Source organism: Orbicella franksi, chromosome 7 (genome assembly GCF_964199315.1).
Source record: "Orbicella franksi chromosome 7, jaOrbFran1.1, whole genome shotgun sequence".
Classification (NCBI taxonomy): domain Eukaryota; kingdom Metazoa; phylum Cnidaria; class Anthozoa; order Scleractinia; family Merulinidae; genus Orbicella; species Orbicella franksi.
Genome location: NC_138151.1, coordinates 25,081,525 through 25,105,349, shown reverse-complemented (window position 1 = coordinate 25,105,349; position 23,825 = coordinate 25,081,525). Strand labels below are relative to the sequence as shown.

At 38.6% G+C, this 23,825-nt stretch overlaps 3 protein-coding genes and 1 pseudogene across 7 annotated transcripts in view; 2 read left to right on the top strand and 2 right to left on the bottom strand.

The window, feature by feature from the left end:
* Window positions 1–221: 221 nt before the first annotated feature.
* LOC145492413 (trace amine-associated receptor 8a-like) lies at window positions 222–3,818 on the top strand. Its single transcript, XM_081471862.1, has one exon. It carries the CDS (start codon window positions 1,154–1,156, stop codon window positions 2,060–2,062), a length of 909 nt encoding a protein of 302 aa, XP_081327988.1. The 5' UTR covers window positions 222–1,153; the 3' UTR covers window positions 2,063–3,818.
* Window positions 3,819–6,253: 2,435 nt separating this feature from the next.
* On the bottom strand, window positions 6,254–12,042 carry LOC145492516 (tyrosine-protein kinase SRK3-like). The gene is made up of 5 exons (XM_081471983.1): window positions 8,445–12,042; window positions 8,242–8,282; window positions 7,963–8,059; window positions 7,669–7,768; window positions 6,254–6,756 (listed from the first exon to the last, which is right to left on the bottom strand). The coding sequence occupies exons 1-5, from the start codon at window positions 8,525–8,527 to the stop codon at window positions 6,691–6,693; spliced, it is 387 nt and encodes a 128-aa protein (XP_081328109.1). The 5' UTR covers window positions 8,528–12,042; the 3' UTR covers window positions 6,254–6,690.
* Window positions 12,043–13,824: 1,782 nt separating this feature from the next.
* Window positions 13,825–16,232, top strand: LOC145492422 (uncharacterized; annotated as a pseudogene).
* A 3,796-nt stretch (window positions 16,233–20,028) lies between these two features.
* The window catches only part of LOC145492363 (tyrosine kinase receptor Cad96Ca-like), a 6,685-nt gene continuing 2,888 nt past the window's right edge, over window positions 20,029–23,825 (bottom strand). For 2 of the 5 annotated variants that reach the window (XM_081471806.1, XM_081471808.1), the window contains 6 exons: window positions 23,575–23,697; window positions 23,395–23,465; window positions 21,946–21,986; window positions 21,258–21,354; window positions 20,988–21,087; window positions 20,029–20,611 (listed from right to left, as the gene is read on the bottom strand). In XM_081471806.1, coding sequence (XP_081327932.1) covers window positions 20,546–20,611; window positions 20,988–21,087; window positions 21,258–21,354; window positions 21,946–21,986; window positions 23,395–23,465; window positions 23,575–23,697 — 498 coding nt within the window. In that variant the 3' untranslated portion in view covers window positions 20,029–20,545. Of the gene's footprint in view, window positions 20,612–20,698; window positions 21,088–21,257; window positions 21,355–21,945; window positions 21,987–23,394; window positions 23,466–23,574; window positions 23,698–23,825 lie in introns of those variants that run through there. The other 3 variants (XM_081471805.1, XM_081471809.1, XM_081471807.1) reach the window with 2 other exon arrangements.

Sequence of the window (23,825 nt, the reverse complement as noted above, 5' to 3'; positions counted from 1 at the left end):
TATTCATGTAGTTCAGGAGTTTCAAAAAGGTGCCACATTTGGAAAACGTGCCTTCAAAGTAGAGCTATTTTCGTGTTTGGTTCAAAACTCGATTGAGCGGGTAGAAAATCCTCTTTTTAACCGTTGAAGGGACAACATTGAATTATATGCAACATGGCTAAACAAACTGCTATGATATATCTATCGTTAAAAAAAGAAAAAAAGAAACAAACCCCAAAAAAAGAATTGGGTCTTTTGAGCGAATATTAATTTTTTTTAGAGCGCCGACAATATGTGCTATTTTTCCTGTTTCGGCATGCACGAAACTTGTGTCGAGCCAACCGAACTTCAACCACTCATAGAGAAAGTCAATTAGAATTTTTAATCAAATAAAATTCAATTTAGTGATTGACTAGATAAGGGCTTCGAAATCCCAGATTCTGAGAAAAATCGAATTTTCGAAGTAAAATCAGTGGTCCGTTTTTACAGAGACAGCCTCCTAACAGTTGGAGTCAATTCATATTCAGCATGATCCCTTCTCTGCGCAAAGTCTTATGTTAATTTGGAAAACTGTAAACAATGACGTCACCAAGGATCGCTTTGAGCGATTCCTCTATGCATTATCCCAGGCATAGAATTAATAAAGTTATTACATTGCAAAACAACCCTGAGACAAAGAGTTATTCATTAATGTAATAATGAGAAATGACGCCCATCAGCTTCTCGTGCAGCTTATTCTAAAGCCAGGTCTCCCCAGAATTCCAAACAAACTAACAATATCCGTAACGAAACAAATTTCTTTTGAAAATAGCTCCTTGTTAGAACTAAGATTCAGGAAGAGCACCAGATGGCGAACAAATAAATCCATATTTGGTTACATGAGTCAAACGCTGTATCATCAATGTTGCTGGTGGAAGTTAGCATAAATCGTTGTTGTGAATGTAATAAATGTAACTTGATATTGTTATTTAAATAGATTCAAATTTATTGCTCTGCTAATCCAAATGTGGCCATAAATTATCTGTGACACTGCCGTAAAAGAAGGTTTCGAAACCACGAAAATGAAACTGCTTGATTAAGCTTCAGTTGCTCCTAATTTGCATATTTGTTCGATATCCGGGAAGAATTCTAGCTATAGCTTTGGCGGCAAACAAGCTCCGTGATACATAAAAAAATGTCTCCCACCTTGTTCACGATCTTTGCTTGGATTTTGACAATAACAACGTTGTTTGGCAACTGCTTCATAATAATCATCATCGTCTCAAGAAAACGTCTGCGCTCAAGCAAGCTCAACTGGTTCATCATTTCTCTTGCTGTCGCTGATTTCCTTGTGGGGTTAAGTTTGTATCCTCCTCTGTTTTTCTGTGGGCATTGGTTTTCCTGTCACACCAGCCTCATGAAATCATTTCGTTGGATCTTCATCTACTCATCCATTTGTAATCTGTGTGCCATGACAGTCGACCGTTATCTCGCAATTACGTCGCCCATTTACCACAGAACCAAGGTGTCTGAGAGGGTTGTGGTGGTATGGATAACACTCTCTTGGCTTGTTGTGGTTGTTTTGCGTGGTGTTGTTTTCATTCCTCTCTACTACGCTCATAAACGAAAAACATTAGAGTTTGTACTGCCCATACTGTTGGTCATCTTTGAAGTACTTCCCTGTCTACTTATTTTTGTTGCTGCTGTTCGCGTCAGCATCATTGCCAGAAGACAAAAATTACAGCACAGGGACAAATCGAAAGAAAAGTCTAAAACAGAGGTTAAAAATAAGCGCGGTTCCACAGCTTTAAAAATGATACTTTTCGTCGCCTTCATCTTTATTGTCTGTTATTCACTGGAAGTTTATTATTCAATGTGTAAAAATGTTTTGAAATTATGCGAAGACACGGAAGTGTTCCAGATGATTCGTCGACTCTTCCTGATTGCTAACTCCGCCGTAAATCCCTTTGCATACGCCTACTTTAAAAGAGACATCAAAGAGGAAGTAAAAAGAAAAATAAACGTGTTCTGTAGAAAACGGAACTTGGAACTGAGCACGCAACCAAACACAGAGCCTGAGGTTCAATCTGTTAATCTAGACTAGTCTTTAGGTAAACGGCTTTAACTCTGAATTGTTACAAGATGATGATGCACATATTGTTTGGTAGCGAAAATATCAATAAATTTGTTTTCATACAAAAAGGTTATTTTTTCACAGCCAAATTAGAAGTACGTATATATGGCAAACAGTAAGGAAACTTGATGTTTTGATGTTTATACAGCTACGAAATATGTACAGTGTAATAAGTTAAAAATGTTTTAAATCATATGCATCTTATATTCGTTTAATAAATTGGTACATCCTGCTCTCTGTGCATTGAAGATTCTTGATATCGAAGAAATCTGTAACCCCTTTCTATGATTTTTTTTTATGAAGCGGGAAAAATCTGCTTGGAAAAGATTGTTTGAGTGCACTGACTTTAATCGGGTTACAATCGAAGCAATTGCTTACCGAGTCATTTTTTTTTAAATTATTAAACATCATAGGGGGCTGGACTGTTTATAGAAACTCAGACTGGTGCTTTATTTTGTTATGTGTTCACATTTACATACTTTTTTGGGACTCTCCATTTTGACTTTTCAGGAACATGAATAACAAATATTATTTCTTGTTAGGTTGCATGCATTACAAGGAGTCAGTGAATGTAAAGATTTTATAAGCCATCAGTAGAGATTAGGCTCAATCGATGAATTCAAGAATTTGATCGAGTTCTTCCAGCCGATATAATGGTTTTGCAATGGTCTCGAGTGAGATGGCCATGGAATATCGCACGAGAGAAGCTATTTACCAGAACAGTGAAACCTGTATTAAGCGGACTTCAATGGTGTCCATTTAATACAGGGTGTCCGACCAAAGCAGGTTCTAATATGTTGTGCAATAACAATTACTTAATGACCGAGAGTGAGGTCGTTACGGGAAAATCTCAAACTGAGACCTTGCCGTATTGACCGAGCGATAGGGAGGTCAATACCGTTGGCCGAGGTTTGAGATTTTCCGGTAAGAACCGAACGGTCGAGGTTATTGAGTTGTTTATTATATGGCTCATGAATTAAAGCAAAGAAAAAAAATTCGAGCGGAAGTCGGCAATCTACATTAGGCGATGCGCGCGTCTACCGATTCATTCATCGTCTCGAACCCAGACCAAAACTACAGAGTCACTGAGTTTTACCACTGTATTACGTATTCCGTAAAAACACTTTACGGGAAAAATGATTGTCACAGCCTCAAAAAGGTATTTTAGTATCTTGGTGCCACAACTTGGTGGGGGAGTTTTTTCGACTTTTGTGGCGAAACGTCAACCCATGTAGAAAAGACATAAAGTGCTCCAAAATAGTCCAAACCCACTGTCTTTCAGTGAAAGAAAATACTAATGCTTCAGAATGCACTGCTCAGAACAACTCGATCTTCGCATTCGCTTTCGACAACATATCTTCGCCTTCTTCATTCTGGGATTTATGGATGAACTTTTCAAGCCTTGTGAACGTCTAAAACGTCCTGCAGTTATGAGAAACACTGCTACCGACAGAAACCGCCCGATTGTTTACATCTGCTGATCCTGGAAGCTGATTTACACTTGCTTGTGTTAAGGCGATCTAGGGAAACTATTTGATGAGAACTGTGACGGAGTTCAATATTTCGGTAATTGTTATCACTAAGATGGTGACTTATAAGTTTCTTCGTGGTGTTCTGCTCAGGATGCATGACAGATCTGCCGATGCTGTTTTCACTTAGCGATTTTAGCTTTACTTAAGACTCGGCACACTTTGATTGTTTTTCACTAACGCCCGCCAAGGTTACCGGCTGGTAAGTCAAAAACGACTTCCATATAAATTTTATTAAGGGAAAATCTCTAGACTTTTAGCTACCGGATTAAACTTACTTTCTCTTTCAATCGGCTTTCATTGTTTCGATGCGCTTGAATTTTCAGAGCCGGGCGCTTCCTAATTTGCATAATCCGTGATCGGCCCGTGGGCATTACGGCTGCATAATGACCGCTCAGATCTCGCTCTTAGCCAATCAGAGCGTTCGTTATATCGGCCACAAGCCAAAGCCATATAATAAAAGATATAATGAAGTGACAACATTTGTCCTAGCTTGTGACAAATGTAAATTGGTTGCAGAACTCATTTAAAGGCGAGAATTGAGTGATTTCTTTCTCCTCCTAAACAGCTTCGAAAGTTCGTGTCTGCAAATAAGCTTCAATCGAAACGCACTCAAAGAAAACAGTTCAGTAAGTTGTTTTCAATTCATTTTTCCTACTTAATGAAAGCAAAACCAGAAATTTAATTAAATAATTTACCCAAGTTTGTTTGAGGAATAGTTTGTTGAAGCTAGATATCATTATGATTTTTCAAATCAAACATGGAGTGGACGGAGGAACATAACAACTACTTGCGTCAAGAACTTTTAGTGCTTGAACCCTTTAAGTACAAAGAAGGAAGCATTTCTAGAGACCAAATCTGGGGAAAAAAAATTGCAAACAATCTGAACGGCGAAAGTGAAGTATGATCATCGCAGTAAATTTTCCAATTTAAGCAACTGGAAAGAAGAAGCCTGAAAAAAATCAGGGCTTCAACGGGATTCGAACTCGTGACCTCCGCGATACCGGTGCGATGCTCTACCAACTGAGCTATGAAGCCACACATTGGGAGCGAGGTCAATTAATTGAGTTCATATCTTCCCGTGAGTGAAATGATGTGAAGTATATATGAAATAAAAAAAAATCAGGGCTTCGAATCCCGTTGAAGCCCTGATTTTTTTCAGGCTTCTTGTTTCCAGTTGCTTAAATTGGAAAATTTACTGCGATGATCATACTTCACTTTCATCTACTACCGCAGTTCAAATATGAATTATTTCATATATACTTCACATCATTTCACTCACGGGAAGATATGAAGTCAATCAATTGACCTCGCTCCCAATGTGTGGCTTCATAGCTCAGTTGGTAGAGCATCGCACCGGTATCGCGGAGGTCACGAGTTCGAATCCCGTTAAAGCCCTGATTTTTTTTTTTTTTTCAGGCTTCTTGTTTCCAGTTGCTTAAATTGGAAAATTTACTGCGATGATCATACTTCACTTTCATCTACTACCGCAGTTCAAATATGAATTATTTCATATATACTTCACATCATTTCACTCACGGGAAGATATGAACTCAATTAATTGACCTCGCTCCCAATGTGTGGCTTCATAGCTCAGTTGGTAGAGCATCGCACCGGTATCGCGGAGGTCACGAGTTCGAATCCCGTTGAAGCCCTGATTTTTTTTTTTTTTTTTTTTTCAGGCTTCTTGTTTCCAGTTGCTTAAATTGGAAAATTTACTGCGATGATCATACTTCACTTTCATCTACTACCGCAGTTCAAATATGAATTATTTCATATATACTTCAAATCTGAACGGCCTTAAGCTTGCCAGGTTCAAAGTCAGTAAGCTTGCCATTAGAGCAAGATATACACTGCTGAGCGAGAAATTTGAAGCAAAGATGAAAGAAAAGAAGGCAAGTGGAATCGAATGTGATTTGAGTGAAGTGGAAAAGGCTCTGGAAGAAATAGCTGAAAAAGCTGCAGCTGAAGACACCGTGGAAAACGATAAGAAGAAAGTTGAGAACGCAAAAGTAGTGGAAATGAGAGACAGAGCTCTAGAAAGTTTAGGCAGAACACAGAAAAGGCAGCGGAATGAAGAGGAGGAGATTCTGAAACCAAAGCAAAGAAGTCGCAGAAGTGGAGGTGAAACAATTGCATATTCGCGCGAAAAAAATGATCTTGTTTAGAGGTGGAAAGAGGAAGAATTGGAGCTGCAAAAGCGACGAGTTGAAGTTGAGGGTAAACGGGAAGATAAGTCCAGAAAACAACATCAGGATATGCTGAAAATCTTGCTAGAACAAACTAAGTAGCAACAAGAGCAGATGGAAAGTTTTCAGTTCCCTCGATGCAACAACAGCAGTCTCAAAAAATTATATGAAGCTTCTAGAAAATTAACTAGGCTTGATTTGCACGGTCTGCTCATAACATCTTTGATTTTGTTGTGAATACTTGCTTTAGCATTTGAATGGTTTATATTTATATTTGACATTGTTGTTTATTTTTAAAAACAAACTGTTCGACACATGTTGCAGATATTTTGATCACTTTACCAGTAACTCACTCTACTTAACTGCACTTCAACTTTATCAAGTTGTCAAAATTTTGTTTCTACATAATTAAAAACAAACATTTTGAAAATGTTTATGTTTTTCGGATGAATGGATGTAAATGTTCAAGAAAAATAATCTCCATGGTTGGAGGGTCAAGGAGCTCTGAAACGTGATAAAAGGTACACGTAACCCCAACGGACAACTCCGCGGGAAGTACACTCCGTCTTTAACGGACCTGGCGAGGCCTAGTTGTTCGTCAGGAGGCCGGAAAAATTTCGGGGCGTTTCAATTTTCGACTAGCTTGTCCAAATATGTTTTTGTTTGTTGTTGTTATTGCTGGAGTGACATAAATACCACTATTATTGAAAAACACTGGTAATAATGATAACCATTTGACGTCTTACACGGGGAAGACGGGTTAGAATTCAAAAGGGTCAATACGTAAGAGTCTTTCTTCATTCATAGATTGCTAGTTTCGATTATTCTCTAACAATTTAACTATGCCACAGAACATAACGACACGCACAGCAGCGCAACTTTAAGCCATCAGATCTTCCACATTTTCGTAGAGTCTCTTGTCATATTCTTGCATGTTAATTATTCTCTGTTAAAAAAAAAAAATAGCCAAGTGAGACAATTTTTTTTTTAAGCAAGAGTAGCACAACCACCGAGGGGAAAGTGTGTTGAGCAATTCAACATAAATGCGCCATTTTCTGTACGTTTTATTTTGGAAATATGTGCAATAAAATTCAAACTGATTCGATTTCTCATAATGCGCGTGTTCCCATTTATATAGTTGTCAGAAATTGCGATAGACGGACCGACAGCCAGCCAGTCAGCCAGCCAGACACCCAGACAAAAAGACAGACAGAAAGACAGATAAATGGTTGGTGAAGGGTACGGACGGAAGGTGGAATGGACAAACAGACAGACCGATCTATATACCGACATTAATTTTATCAACTGTTTAACTATCGTTAAACATATTCTACGTTAGCAACATTTTATCGAGAATGTTCTTATACTGCGATTTTTTTGTTCTACAGTGAACACATCTAGTCTCCAGGTGCTGAAATTTCAGTCTAAGGAGGGAGGCTTGGTTGAGACACTGGGCTGAATTCGCAACCCAGATAGAAAGGCTAAAAAGCCCATGTAATCGGAATGAAATTTCAAAAGTAAATTTAATTTAACGATGAGTAATGTATGAGTCTTTCTCATTATGACATTCACCTATGAAGTAATTTGACATATATTTTAGCCCAGGTTGAAATTTCATTATTCACTTGCCACAAAATTCCCCCCCCCCCCCCCTTCTCCCAAAAGCTCCCCACCCTGCCTTAGCCAAGCTGAATTGTTCATATAATCACCCTCTGAGACAATAATAATATCTTAGACCATAATTAAAGTCAGAATGATAAAAATTTCTCAATTTAATTACCTACATTCACGAGTAGTTATTTCCATTAGAATACGGAGTTTTAAAACTTTTTTACTAAATAAGCTTCTCGTATTTTACCTGGTGCTGATTTTCCAATTCCTTTAAATTGTCTCGAAGAATCTCAAACGTTGGGCGATCATCAGGATCTTCTCTCCAACAGTTTTGCATGATCTTGTACCTGCAAATATAAAAGAGATCCGGTCTTGAGATCTCGTATATGATGATTATGATAAACTAAAAAAGAAGACATGCAAAGTTCAAAATAACTTTAACCCGTCAGCAATCAAAGCTTTGATGAAAACTCTTCAATTATTTGGTAAATACAAGTGTATTACGGTTAAATATAAAGATAATAATGTCAAAACGTCTTACAGGTCTTCATCCACATGGCTTGGTTTAGGCATCCTGTAGCCACGATTTAGGATATTTGCCATTTTTCGGGGCTCCATTCGCGGATAGGGCGAGCCACCTAGATAGAGAAATAAAACATCAAGCTAGTGTCAGGTTACTATGTGAATCGTCATGCGATATGATTCTCGCATACTGCAAAACATTATTGAGTCACCCAGGTCGAATGCAATTTAAAATAAAAATAAACATAACAATCTGTTTATTGGAAAATCTGTGCCCCACTACTACACTCCGCCATACCTATGGTAAAGATCTCGAAAAGTACAATTCCAAAACTCCACCTGCGTTATAAATAGAAAAAAAAAAAGAACTGTTAGACATTTAAGGCATAGGACTACCATTCCCAATTCGCCTAGTTCTATAATTTTTAACTGAATACAAAACTACTAAGTTGCAATCCATATTTTTATGCTGAGTTCATTGCCTTTTACGTTTTTACTTACACATCACTTTTTGTAGTGTATCGTCCAAACAAGAGTGCCTCGTAAGCAGTCCATTTAACTGGGAGTCGGCTCTTCAAAGTCATAAAAAATAGAAAAAAAAAAACTTGTAAATACAGGAATAAGGGTTAAAGACACAAAACGTTTCAAAAATTCATATGTGCAAAGGCTGCATGAGGCAGGAACCTTTGTTTTCGTTTCGTAGATGTTATCCTGGTTCACGTCTCTGGCCATTCCAAAGTCGGTTACTTTGCAAATCTCCTGTTCCCTAACCAAGACGTTTCGAGCGGCAAGGTCGCGGTGAATGATCTAACATAGACAACAATTTATTTCTCATTATTGAATAAACAAACACCAGACGTCCTAAAACCCTTCATTGTTTTAGGTAGCCCGTTGCGAAGGACCAAACTTGTCCTTTTCGACCATCCATTCGCACTCGGATTTGACTGAGCCTAATGGAAATTTTTCTTGTTCCGAACCGGTGTTTTTTTAAACACTAACTGAAATTATGATTTTTCTTTAATCAGTAAGGGTCAGTTCTAGCACTGTAGTATACAGTTATTCCTATTTAAAACAAATTTTTGTTGTGGCAGGAGACTTTGCTTTAATTATAGAGGATCGAACATTTAACCTGTTTAAAAAAAAATAAATAAGTAAATTAAAAAAGGCCCATAAATCATAGAAATCGGAACAAATGCAAAAGTATTATATTGGCGGTTGGTTATCGTAATTACCCAAGATTTAGCCTTTTCTCACTCCCCTCTCTCTCGTATCCAGTGTTTCTGAATTAATCATAACCCCTTTGCTTTTCAAGAATTTGCGTGACGCTCCCAGCATTTGCTTCTTTTGAAGATGAGGAAATTGTTCAGTACAACTAACCAAACATAGAACAAACACGATCGAATTCGGAAAATATTATTTTCTTTTTGCCGACGTCCGCCACCGCTTCCCTTCTGTTTTCGTTTTCGTCTTATCTCGTTGTACATGCGCAGTAACGATTATCTAGGAAACTAGCTAAAATTACGAGCATGCGCAGACAATTGTCCCTGGACCCTCTCTCCTTTAAGTTGCGTGACAGAGAGAGAGAGGGCCAGAAGTGGACTAATATATATCTTATTGCGATCTTTCATTCCAAAACATTCAACGGAAAAAGATTGGTTCTAAGCAAAGATATAAACGAAAAACGTTTCTTTACATTTAGTACCTCTAATTGGTAAATGTCAACAAGTTGTCACAAGATGTAAACTTGGATCAAAAAAGTTACGTGGCACATTGCCGCGTTGAACGATTGTCAGACGTTTGTGTTTGGTAAACGAAGAGCTGCTCTGAACGTTGTCCGTTTGTAGATTGTTAAATTTAAGCTGAAATATGTCGGCGAAGAAAGGCAGAAGTTCGTGTCCATTTGCAAGTGCGAAGAAAGCGCCACGGCGGAAAAAGCTAGGGGAAAAAGGTTTCAAAAACATTCGGGCTAATGCGTTCGCTTGCTAGCGACAAAGATTCCTGCTTCGAGCAGGAGAAGCTATTTGCACTGGACGAGGAAGACGTTTAGTATCAGATTCTAAGCATTACTTGGGGAATATCACTCGAACTGTTCCCCAGTTTTAGCTGGCATATTCAGTCACGTTACGAGTTTAGACCAATCGCGCGCGGGCCAAAATATTTGATGGATTATAAACTTTCGTAATCTACAATTCTTAAGCTTTCAGAAAATATATGCTTCACCGGGGTCTGCGTCAAACGTCCGACCGTAAGGCGGCGGCAACGAATGATGGTCATTTGGTGTATACTGATACCTTAAGGAGGTTCGCGCTAATTGTTTCTGCGCGTGCATCCTTACTGCGCACGCAAATTCACACGCTACGCATCCATCCAGCGCGCCCTAGGGTAATAAAGTGAACAATGATAGGGCAGATGGCCCTATAGCTATAGCTTTGCCTGGATTTAACGATCTTGAACGTTCGGTGACCGCTATTTTGCTTTTGATGGATCATTTACCCTACCGATTTTCTACGATCAGCAAAAAAAATGAAGAAAATCTATCGATTAAAAGTTTGAAATTTTTGCAAAATGCACTATCTAGTTCCGTTCTGTTTAGCCCTTCGTTTAGCTGTTCGGCGGTTTCAAATGCTTCTTCCAGGGTTAAGTCCTATATAAAGGATGGCAACACTAGGAATTATTTACGAACAGACCAGCTTTAGCTTCTACAAAATATGACTAAGATCGTTTCCCTACGTTGATTCACCTTCGATATTTCTAACTATAAACCCCTGTAGACAATGCCAATTTACGTGCGCCAATTATTTGTTTTCAAAATCACAGTAGTTTTTCACACACTTTATCTCTGAAACGAAGTCGGTGACCCTCAATTTTTCTGACACAAATAACTCACTATCTGACCGCAGTAGAAATAAAAAAAAAATCTATCGACTGGAAAATTTTCGCCTGAACGTCCTTAAATGTGTCTTTTGAAACTGTTTGGAATAGAATGAGTTAAGGTTACAGTATACCTTCAGATCGGCAATTTTCTTCAAATTTGGATTTTTGGTTCAAAGTAATGGTCGAAGAGTAATCTCTAATTTCTGAAAACAAAATTGAAAAAAACTCAATATTGGCGGAGAAATGGAGGTTTTACGTTACGGCCGGAAGTAAAAGTTCCCTCTTGATTGACAGCCATATAACGTGTACGCAATCAACCGAGACTACTTTCGCGGGAATATATGGATACCACGAATTGGCTGGCTACTCAGATCCAAGCATTTTTCGTATTAGATGTAATTCTATTAAGTTATAAGTAAACATGGACCACGGAAAACTCTGTTTACCAGTTCGAAAAAGCGAAGAACGAATGAAAACACATCAATGAGTGAAGAAGCGAAAGTTGGCCTCGCGGATGAAGCTGTAGCTATCGTATCAAGCGGGCAAAAAGATCGAGTCGAGAGTAGAGAAAGATTCTGTAAAAGTTTGGGAACTCGACAGCTATAACAGCGACGTGTACATTGACTCTTTTGTTGAGTCCGATACCGATGAATCGCCCAACTCATTGAGATCCATTGGAATATTATCCATGCACATTTGCTCCGCCACGCTTTCTTTTGTTCAGTTTGTTCTCGTCGCTCAGCCACTCTAGCGTTCGTATCCTTTTTCGTCTTCCCCATTTTGCCAGACCAGCTTCAAGAAAAACCGAGCTACAGAAAAATTATCTCTCCGCCTTGAGCGCATTGCGAAACACAAGGGTTTTTTCGAGATTCACGCGTAAATTTCACCGCGAGTTAATGGTAGTAAACTTTCCAAGCGCTGATTGGCTCAGTGATCTGAGAACCCAGTTGAAGGCGTTTGTGGGCGGAGTTTGTTTGCGAAGCAAGAGATTTTTCTTAGCGCTGTTTTCTCGAATAAATTTTTTCGCTTGAAGCAGACACTTTAAAGAGTTACAACTCAAAGGGGATTTGTTTGATTGCCCTCACATTTGAACAGTAGCTAGATTAACATATAAAAACCAAAAACGCGTCTGCGAATTGTTTATTTCGAAATATTTTTTCTCCGAGAGCAATTTTTGTACGATCACTTCACATTTTTTAAATCCTATTTTGAAAATGTTCTGTAACTTTTTACTTTTTAATATGGCAAAACGCAGACACGCTTTTTTAGCGCTTTTTGTCCTGAAACCGAGGAAAAAAATAAATTGGCGAAAAACAAAATTCGCTTTGACTTGTAGCTTCCAAAAGGTGATTAGGACGCTCGCATTTAGTGGCCGTGAAAAAATCGGCACTTCATTTTATTTCAAAATTTTTGGTATGGTTTGATAGCCAGCTCTATAAGCTTTAATTTGATATAGGAGTTTAGGTATCTACAGCTTAAACCGGACGCGCTACATCGCTTGGACGTGAGACACCCCTGAAGGTATACGGTAACCTTAAGGTGGCTCGGACCAGTTTTCAGGTTTTTGACGGCTCATAACTTTGTAAGAATAGAGCAAAAAGACAGACCGGGGCCACTGTAATATTTTTGTAGGTTTGGATTATATAATTTGTACTTGACCTAAAACAGCTGTTATTTTGTCTTCAGCAGTTACCATGGCAACATTTTAAAAGGACTTCTCAGACCTGATTTTTCGCTTATGTCACTAATAACTCAAAAAGTAACCCGGTGACTCCGAGTTTTTTTTAATCAATAACTTTTGGCAACTGAAAATGAAAATGTACAACAATTTTAAAATAATTTTACGGAGCCGATTTCTTGTAAACTTGGAAAAACGACAATTTGTACAAGGTGCAAATTTCCTTCCGTAGGATTTTTTAATTTTTTTTCTGACGTTTCTTCTCAATGATAATATTATATTAAAACAATATAATAAAAAGGGGTCACCGGGCTTGTTTTCATGTAAAAGCCTTCGCGAGTTCCGTTATTCCCACGGGCGTAGTCACGATTCAAAAATCCAGACTTTATAGGATCAGCAGTTGCTCATGAGCCGTTTTGACTACCGCTGACTGTTTCGTGTGCCCGCGCGGGCGAGCGGGCTCCGAACAGGCGTTTTGTTCTGTTTGCAGCTGAAACATCATTTACAGTTGTAGTTGTCGTTTAAGACAACCTCCTGGGCTTACTCTGTAGGATTTTTACACAAATTCTGGGTAGATTTGCTATGTTTTGCGAGTCCTTTATACGCTCCCGGTGGCTGTCACGATCGATCGAGTTGCCTTTGAAATTTGGGAAACATTGAATTCCCGAAACAATTTTTCTTAAAAAAACAGAGTTGACTTAAGTTGTTCTAGCAGGTAAAGCCTCCTTTATATGCGAATTTCGTCTCCAACAATACAAAAGTGACCTTGCGCGGAAAAAGCCGCGCGCTGTCATATTTGTTTTGGTCTTTCGGGTTTTAAATCTCATGCCTCTATCGTGCGTGTTACTCACGCGTGATGCACTATGATGATCTACTCCCAGCGCGAGAAAACTGGTACCAGCCACCTTAAATAGCATGTGTTGGTTTAGTTCAGTTAGTTGATTTTTTTAATCAAATACATGATAAATTACCTAAGTTATAGCATTATGGGTGATATTGTTTATATGATATGATGGAAGCATGTCTGAGGCATTCGGCCCCAACAGAGGCGTGAAACAAGGTTGTGTGCTGGCTCCAACACTCTACAATATCTTCTTTTCTGTCCTTCTGAACCACTCTTTCGTGTCAGCTGATGAAGGAATCCCGTTTGCGTAATCGATATGACGGGAAGTCATATCGATTACGCAAACGATACGATTAGTGTGATTAGTGCGATTAGTGCTACCCTCTTTAAATATCGGACGATATTTACACTAATCGGACGATTAGTGCTACCCTCTTTAAATCTTTACTTACTTACTTACTTACTCACTCAACCCTGCGCGCCTCGGAGCAAAAACTAAAGTTCACAAAGTAAAAAGAAGAAAACGGAGGCAGCTTTACTGAGAACTATTACTAGTTTTAAACCTAACGACACTTGCATTGCTTAGTTTCCATATCGAGAAATCTTTGTTTACAATATTTCCCTTATTAGCATGAGCGTTTCAGTTTCTGAGCAAGCTACAAAAAATATCAGTTCTGAAAATTGAAAGGGTTAGCACCATTCACTGTCCCAAGGAATCTGATCTGATACCCTAGATGCCTTTTGTGCGAAGCAGGTGTAAAATCTCAAAATTTACCAGGTATGGATGACTACCACACTAACACTTTTACCACCCAAACATTTTGTGGTTTTTGAAATCCAGTTTCTCTTTGAATAGTGCATTAAGAGAGCCAAAGCTCTTTCAATGTTTGGAGTCAATTCATATCCAGCATGATGCCTTCTCGGTGCAACGTCGTATGTTAATGACGAAAAATGTAAACAATGACGTTACCAACGATCGCTTTATGCAATTCGTCTATGCATTATCCCAGGCATAGAATTTAATAAAGTTACCACATTGCAAAAACAACCCTGTGACAATTAATGTAATAATGAGTCATGGTGCCCATCAGCTTCTCGTGCAGTGTATTCTAAAGCCAGGTCTCCCCGGATTTCCAAACAAACCGATCATGTCGGAAACGAAAGACGTTTCTTTTCAAAATAGCTCTTTGTTAGAAGTAAGATTAGGGAAGGGCTCCAGATGGCGAACAAGTAAATCCATATTTGGTCATATGAGTCAAACGCTCTATCATCAATGTTGCTGGTGGAAGTTAGCATAAATCGTTGTTGTGAATGTAAAAAATGCAACTTCATGTTATTATTTAAATAGATTCAAATCTATTGCTCTGCTAATCCAAATGTGGCCATAAAATATCTAACACTGCCATAAAAGGAGGTTTCGAAACCACGAAAATGAAACTGCTTGATTAAGCTTCAACTGTTCTTATTTTGCGTATTTGTTTGATATCCGGGAAGACCTCTAGCTGTAGCTTTCGCGGCAAACAAGCTCCGTGATACGTAAAAAAGATGTCTCCCTTTTTGTTCCAGATATTTGCTTGGATTTTGACAATAACAACGTTGTTTGGCAACTGCTTCATAGTAATCTTCATTGTCTCAAGAAAACGTCTGCGCTCAAGCAAGCTCAGCTGGTTCATCATATCTCTTGCTGTAGCTGATTTTCTTGTGGGGTTAAGTATGTATCCGCCTCTGTTTTTCTGTGAGCGTTGGTTTTCCTGTCACACCAGCCTCATGAAATCATTTCGTTGGATCTTCATTTACTCGTCAGTTTGTAATCTGTGTGCCATGACAGTCGACCGTTAACTCGCGATTACGTCGCCCATTTATCACAGAAGCAAAGTGTCTGAGAGGGTTGTGGTGATGTCGATAACACTGTCTTGGCTTGTTCCAGCTGTTTTGTGCGGAGTTGTTTTCATTCCACTCTATGACGTTCATAAACGGAAAACATTAATGTTTATTCTGCCTATACTGTTGGTCATCTTTGAAGCACTTCCATGTCTACTTATTTTTGTTGCTGCTGTTCGCGTAAGCATCATTGCTAGAAGACAAAAATTACAGCCCAAGAGCAAATCGAAAGAAAGATCCAATACAAAGGTCAAAAATAAGCGCAGTTCCACGGCATTAAAAATGATTCTTTTCGTTGCCTTCTTCTTTATTGTCTATTATTCATTGAAAGTTTATTATTCAATGTGTAAAAATGTTTTGAAGTTGTGCGAGGCCACGGAAATATTCTACCTTAAAACAGACATCAAAGAGGAAGTAAAAAGAACAATAAACGTGTTCTGCAGAAAACGAAACTTGGAACTGAACGCGCAACCAATGCAAACACAGAGCCTGAAATTCAATCCGTTAATCTAGACTAGACATTATGTTTTCCCCTTCCCCCCATCTACACATAAATCAGTGCTGCATATCCTGAAGCTTGTTTGCTGCGCCACGACACAATATCAGAACAAACCGATGTTGGAATTAAATGGCTGTGAACAAAGTCCCATAGCCGCTTTAATAAAATCATGTTTTGAGATCATGATCAATTGACAGGGAACAAAATTAGATATTTTTCTGGCTCAGTTAAAGTGAGGGCACTCAAAAACGAAACTGCAAAACAACAACTTAGAGCCTTGCTGAGAGGACAAGATAGGGAAGGAATGGCAGGGGAAAAACATTCCTTCCCTAGTGAGTCAAAGAATTGAATGAGAGGCCAGCAATTGACTGTGCAATATTAACGTATGCCCGTTGATGGGATATCCTTTGATTTAGCCCCATGACCTCTCGGCACATGCCCGGATATTGTCACGCAACCCGTAATGCAACAAGATAATTTAACATTAGATTGTCAGCGAAAAACAGAACAATCTTATCCGCAAGCAAATGTTTCATGTTAATTATTATAATATGATGGTGCACATATTGTTTGGTAGCGAAAATTTCGACAAATTTGTTTTCATACAAAACGATTGTTTTTACGGCCAAATTAAAAGTACGTAAATGGCAAACAGTACGGAAACTTGATGTTTTGATGTTTTGATGTTTATACAGTGTAATTAGTTAAGTCTTGTTAGGTTGCATGCATTACGAGGAGTCAGTAAATGTAAAGATTTCATAAGCCATAAGTAGAGATTAGGTTCATTATTCGGTTAAGAATCCAGGCAATGTCTTACCGAGTCATTTTAAACACCATATGGGATGGACTGGTGCTTTATTTTGTTAGTTTACATTTACATACTTTATCGGACCTCCCCATTTGAAATTCAAGGATTTGTTGGAGTTCTTCAAGCCCACATAGTGTATAATAGTTATGCAATGGTTTAGAGTGAGATGACCATGGAATAACTCACGAGCGAAGCGATTTATCAGTAGATACATGATCTATTAGAACAGTGTTTATTAAAAGACAAATCAAACGAGGAGTGGAATATTAAAAGTGCTCCACGACATAAACATTGATAATCATTTTATCCCATGCCTTCCATGAACAAAATGGAAAACTTACAATAAGATTAACATGACGTCGACTGAATATACGAAAAAAAAGCATCTAAAGCATTTGCGGTAACCACGCCCAGTTAACTTCCTCTGTCTTCTCTCTGGATATCCAACACATAGCATAAATGGTAGCTTAGTTCTAGCGGTGATAAATTAGAATGATTTTTCGAAATATTTGTATTGAGTGCACGCGACAAGGTGTTGCAATTCAAAGCTGTTTTCCTCGCCCTTAGCTTGGGTTTCGGTTTGATTTTCAGCAAATCAGCCTTTCCCCGAGCTTTACACAGCGGAAAGTCCAATTCGATTAAATGACATGGTTCATCACTTTTGTATAAAAATTTCCTGGGCAAAACTGAATTTAGCGAGATTTATTTTATTACTATGTGTAATAAAATGGTTTTCTCATGAAATTATAAAATAATTTCACGCGCGTTTTGTCAAAATTCTGATAATTTCCCGAGCCTAAAGGCACGGGAAATTATCAGAATTTTGACAAAACGCGCGTGAAATTAAGGCTCGGGAAATTATCAGAATTTTGACGAAACGCGCGTGAAATTATTTCCTAGTTTCACGAGAAAACCATTTGATTACCACTTAATATCCTGGGCGGCAAATTACGCTCACAACCGTAAGTTCTTTTACTGGCTTATTCTATCGAAAACCGAGAACATTAAGAAGAATATAGTTTTAGTTTAAAGCATACATCATTGCTAAAGTTCGTAATTTTCTGAGTTTCTTCACAAACAATACCTTTCGAATTCTTCGTGCTTGTTCATAATGTTTCAAAATTAAGGCAACTGTAAAATCTGTCTTAAATGATTGGCTCTTATTCGTCGTGAACTGATGAATGAAATGACAACGGCGGCCTTTGAAATGCGCTGAAACTAAAATTTTGCACGAGGCCATAGAAAATTTTGACAGTTTGTTTTGAGGTGAAATTATCACTAAAAATTTACTTTATGGTCTAAGAAAACTTGCCTAAATGAAAGTCAAGCGAAAATGCGCAAAGTTGAAAAACCTTCAGAGCTGGCAAGGAGCATGGTTGCGGACAAATTATACATCACCGCTTGTTGTGCATGAAGTTGTGGAAATTGTAGACGTGGCCACTACTCACCGCTGCAGTGGACTGAATTAGCGGCTGAAGGGGAACTCGACTGGTTGTCTGGTTAAAGTGGATTTCTTTGCCATCAATGATGTTAGACAGCTGTCGCTGCTCGCCTTCGTTCTCGGAGTCGTCGGCTTCAACTCTTTGTTCTTGTCCATGGCCAGTTATTGTTATTATTTCGGATTTTGGAACTCCCTTGGCCTTCAGCTTTCTGACCACCCTTTTCTGAACTGAGTGGTTGGATAATCTTTTCTCAGGACACATATCTTGTAGCAGTGAGTTTTCTTTCACGCATTTCATAAGTTTACTGATGGTATTTTTACCCATTCGGTTCTTCTTGTACCATACGTCTGTTGTGGTGGGGTTGTCAATGCACGCTAAGTAGAACGGACCAGATAATTTTAAATCTTCAGGCCTCTTGGACAGGTAACTCTTGAAAAGAGCCACAGGACATCGTGATTCACCGGTTGCGAACATTTTGGGTAGTACAGACCTCGTCTGAACTCGTAAACCTCCTTGCCGTGTTTTTGTCGGGCTTTCTGCGAAGGTTACAAACTCGTAACCGTTGTCGTCTTTATTGAGCGTGAAATCCTCCACATTCATTGTGTAATGCTCTTGGCAGCCACGCAGGCCGAAATGCTGTGAGAGCAGCCACCACATTGTATTCAAGAGTGATCGTGGAGATGAATTTCCAAGCTGCCCGCTTTCCCACAAAGCTTCTTCTTCCTCTCTGGTTAGACTTCTTGACTTATTTTTTAATTTTTGTTTACCTTCATTTCTTAGCTTACGCGCCTTTCCCTCAAGAACTTTTCGGGAATTGAAAAATTATCTGTCCCTTATAATCGAAAAAGAACAACTTTTTTCTTTCAAATGGCGGTCAAGGGCTGCTTGCATCACTTTTAGGGACCCAGGTTCCTAATCAGTTGCGTCCTGTTTACACACGGAGGCTTCAAACCGCTCGAGTACTTTATCCAGCTGCTCAGGAAGAATCATCTCTAGGTTTTTCTCAAGGCTATTTTCGTCATACCACTTCTCAAAAACCCTCACCCAGTTAATTGTGCTCTTTCGCATATTTAAGTTCTCTGCCGCTTCTGTTAATTCCGTAACTTCTTCAATGGTCACCGTCTAAAATCTCGACGCCATCTTGGCACTGGTCGAGATACAAGAGATGTTGCCATGGCAATTTTGTAATTTCAAATGTGAAATTATGAATTAGCGCTAAAATTTCGCGCCAAAATTAAGGAGTAATTTGTCACCCATGATATTATTATCATGATTATGATTATTATGATTACTATGATTATGATTATGATTGTTATTATTAAAAGTTAACAAAGAAAGAAAAAAAAATCACTGATATCGCCCGAGAACGAAAAAAATAGGAATGAAAATGTGAATCCAGTTATACTTGCTTTGCTGATCGGAAAAGAAGCCGTGTAATTGTCTCGGACGAGGATCACCAATAACTTCATGCATGTTTCCAACGGTGTCACATCTCCTCGTGTATTCTCTTACCGTTTGGTATTGCCAGTGGGCTTTAACTTTAACTTAACCTACGCATTAAGACCTCAAGTCAGTGGCATCAACATTTTCACTGTTTACAGACGATTCATTTTCCAAGTTGAGTGGCTCATTGCCACTTTGATTAAAGAACGCTCTAGATCGCAAACTGGGCATCCTTGTTTGGCAGATTGATTAATAAACGTCAGATTTTAGAGTTGTGGCCTTAAAATCACGGTATTTTGGAGCATGTTACTTAATTAAGGATTATTACGTACGGTTCGTAATTGACGTTCTCGAGACTACTCACACAAAAATGATCTTCTGATACTCTTGGGTTCAAACCATTACGTTTATTCAAAATTTCGTCTTACATGTACATCCTTGCTGTATATTAAATCTCTGGATTCTAAACCAGGGAGTTCAATTAAAGCCTAACCTTTGCCAAGAAAGCTTTGGAATAACTGCTTCGATATATCAAGCTAAAAAACTCATGGGCCTAGATAAGCTTAAAGGTTTTACAAATGTTTTTAAAAACTGAGAATTCTTAAAAACTTGGTTAGAACACTGATGCTTGAGCGAAGTGCAGTGCTTTTACGACCACGTCAAAATTGCGAGTCTAGAACATACATATACGACTAAGAAACACTACAGACAGATCAAGTTAGCAGACAGATTAGACCGTTTTAGCACACCAACGCTGAGAAGGCATTGGCCATTTCTGCATGGTGGTTGATTTTGTTGTTCCCACAAAAAGTCTATGGATATACGCCCGGTTCAAAACAGGATACAAATCTAACTCGCGTGCTTCTTGAAGGAAGCATACAGCTAAACCACTCTAATATCATACTGCCCTTCCCCTTTGATGGTATAGAAGAGGAAGGAATGCTCATTCTTAATTTGTTCATTGTTTCTTAATCTAACAAAGTTTAGAAAAATACGTTCAAATATCATGCATCTTCTACTTAATTATACTATTTACTGGCTACATGAAACTAGTACTATCTAAAAAATCAATTTTGCATCATACTCTTGCTGTCAGAATATGCAAACGATAACACGATGCACATCTCTATGATCTAGAACATCAAATCTTCCACATTCTCATAGAGTTTCTTGTCATAATCTTTCAAGTTGATGAACCTCTGTGAAAAATAAGATTGAAGTCACTAAATGGGTCACTTCAGAGTGTTTTAGTACTTTTTAAATTATATTCCAAACTCGCTAAAAATATCAACTTTTTCGAAAATAAGTTTACAAAAAAACTAACGGCAGCAAACTTTGATCGAGAAATGCCTTTGTACTGTGTGTGGCTTTTAGTTTGAAAACAAACAAAAGTATGACTGCATTCGCTTATTTTTCAAACAGTTATAGCTTATGTGAAATAATAATTACCATGTCATGATAAGCATATATTTTTTCGATTAACTTGAAAAATCACTCATGTCGTCGGCAAGGGCAGTGCCACTGAATAAAGGAATGGAGAATTTTGAGAAGAGAGAGCGGATGTTCACAGGCTACCTGGTACTGGTTCTCCATTTCCTTCAATTCGTCTCTAAGATTTTCAAACGTTGGACGATCATCAGGATCTTCTCGCCAGCAGTCTTGCATAATCTTGTAACTGCAAAATGATACTGATTAAAAGAGATTCCTGCAATCACGCATATGTAATTTTATGGAAAAAGTCAATATGAATAACCAGAGAAGGACTGAACCCATTAGCTATCAAAGCTTTGATAAAAGCTTTTCAATTTGGTTACACCACGGCTACGTAAGCCCCAAATTACTTACAGAGTCTCATCCACATGGCTTGGTTTAGGCATCCTGTAGCCACGATTAAGGATATCTGCCATTTTTCTGACATCCATTAGCGGGTAAGGCGAGCCACCTAGACAGAGGCAAAGAACACCCAGCTAGAGTCAGGCTTCGTGAATTCCTATGCGATAACTGTCACCAAACCTAAATTAACCAGTAGAATACAATTATAGTGGAACCCAGCCTTACGGTCACCTCGTTAGCACGCCCACACACCATCTTATAAGAAGACCGCGTTAATGCGGCCACCCCTTCCATACGGGCAACGGCCACATTCTAAAATCCCAACCTTGATAACCTTTTTCCATCGTTAATATTGTATGTACTGATTGAGGGTTCTTTTCTTTTAACTATATCTGCCTTCCAGAAGCGTCATTAAGAACAATTGGTTAAAAGTGCGATATGACTGGGAGCTGGTCACGTTGTGAGTTCGTAATATACCCGTAGATGGAGAAGAATGCAAATAAAATGAATATATGTAGATCATATATCTGAACTGCAGCGAAAGATAAATCGTGTCTTCATGTGATATATCCGTTAAGACCTCACACAATTTAGAACAATCAAATTTTCATGGCCCGTCGGTGATCATACTAACGGGGTAATAAACATAACAATCTGTTTACTAAAAAACCTGGTGCCACAATACAACAGTGAAACATACCTATGGTAAAGATCTCGTAAAGTACAATTCCAAAACTCCACCTATGTTTCAAAACCAAAACAATGGTTGTAAATATATACAAAGCTGTGGACTATGATTCGCGAGTCGTCTATTTAAGCAAAAGACCACCCTTTCTATGGGTTTACTGGCGCAATAAACCACGCGGGATGTTGGTAGAACACGAGAAAAGCTTGTGAATCACGAGCCGTTAGGCGAGTGATTGACAAGCTTTTCGAGTGTTCTCCCAACATCCCAAGTGGTTTATTGCGCCGGTAAACCCATAGAAAGTGTGGTCTATCGCTTTTATGAAATAAGTATGGAAAAAGTCTGTCAATGAGAGGAACATTTATTGTATTTTCGTGATCAAGTTGCTTATTCTCATCCAATTCATGAGATGACGCGACAAACCAATCACAGCGACTGGAAGAATGAAAGCACAGTCTCCGCGCCGGACACGAAAGCCGCAGAGCAAAGCGGCGAAAAAATTTCACGCTAAGAAAGTTTTAAGAAAGGAAAGGAAACGATTATCGGTGAAAGGCAAAAAGTATATTAATTAACTCAAAGTATTTTGACGGGGAAAAGCAAGGATTCGTTGGTGGAATCGGTCATCACGAAAGTAAAAGGCTGCACGAAAATTGTGCAAGTAGTCCAAACTTTATATGCTTGGCGAAGTGATTCAACGCTGTGTTTAACGGCAACTTTCAAAAGTTCTGCGAATGGAATAAAGGTTAGTTTCAGAAACGCTGCTTCCGAAATTTAGTCAGATTTTATTTACTTATGCTGAAGGATATGAAGTCTGTGTTTCTCTGTATTTTGCTAAATAAAAACTATTGCTTGAAAGCTAAGCTTATGGAAACCAAATTCGTTTATCGTGTTATGCGTGCATGCATTGGGTTTCAACTCAAAATTTCTGATAGAGATCAATCTTTCCCCTGCTTTTTTGACAACCTAAATTGATCAGTCAAGCCCAGCTAACTTCGTCCTCCACAGACCGTGGAAAGCAGCCGAAAAAAGGGTTTAAAACTTCTTTAATTTTAATCTCAAGCGCAACCGGAGTCGGCGTAAAATTTTTGCCCTGGAAAAAAAGATAAAGCTTTATATGACGACCAACTTCTGGTCCTTTTTTTCCTTGCAAATTTCCATGTATATGATGAATGGAAAGATATTCGTATTATTGATATCTCAGCCAGTGAAAGGCACAACTGTTTATTACATTTGAGATCGCTAGAGTTCCGAGTTCTCTAGTTACCGCGTAGAGCTGCCATGGATCGGGAACCGTGGTTTAGCGGTACAATACAACATAGGTTTGGCAACTCTTTTGACCAATCAGAGCGTGCGTAGTATCTCAGTTGTTTTGTAAAGTTCAATAATGTCTAACGAAATACAAATGAATCGTAATCCATACTTTGACAGTGTTCATTGTTTTTGTCTCTCTCTGTTTTTACTCACACATCACTTTTTGTAGTGTATCGTCCAAACAAGAGTGCCTCATAAGCAGTCCATTTAACTGGGAGTCGGCTCTTTAAAATCAGAGAAAAATAAAGAAAAACGAGTGAGTACAGAAGCTAGAGGAGAAGTCCTAAAGCTTCTCAAAAATTAATATGAGAGAAAGCTGCATGTAGCAGGAACCTTTGTCTTCCTTTCGTAGATGTTTTCCTGGTTCACGTCTCTGACCATTCCAAAGTCGGTTACTTTGCAAGTTTCCTTTTCCCCAACCAAGACGTTACGAGCGGCAAGGTCGCGGTGAATGATCTGAGAAAGACAATAATTTCATTTGCCATCGTAGAGCTGAAAAATTCTGCGCATTCTGAAAGTCCTTCGTAGTTGTACATACAATTTAACACATCTTCCCGGGTTCTGTGGTTTTTCATTCCTGAACA

What these genes read in the sequence shown, in the direction of transcription:
- LOC145492413 (XM_081471862.1), top strand. Translation starts at nt 1,154, where the DNA reads ATGTCTCCCACCTTGTTCACGATCTTTGCTTGGATTTTGACAATAACA.
- LOC145492516 (XM_081471983.1), bottom strand. Translation starts at nt 8,527, where the DNA reads ATGACTTTGAAGAGCCGACTCCCAGTTAAATGGACTGCTTACGAGGCA. An exon ending in TACACTACAAAAAGTGATGT is followed by an intron (nt 8,283 to 8,444) that starts GTAAGTAAAAAC and finishes TTTATAACGCAG; the next exon opens with GTGGAGTTTTGGAATTGTAC. An exon ending in AATTGGAAAATCAGCACCAG is followed by an intron (nt 6,757 to 7,668) that starts GTAAAATACGAG and finishes TTTTTTTAACAG; the next exon opens with AGAATAATTAACATGCAAGA.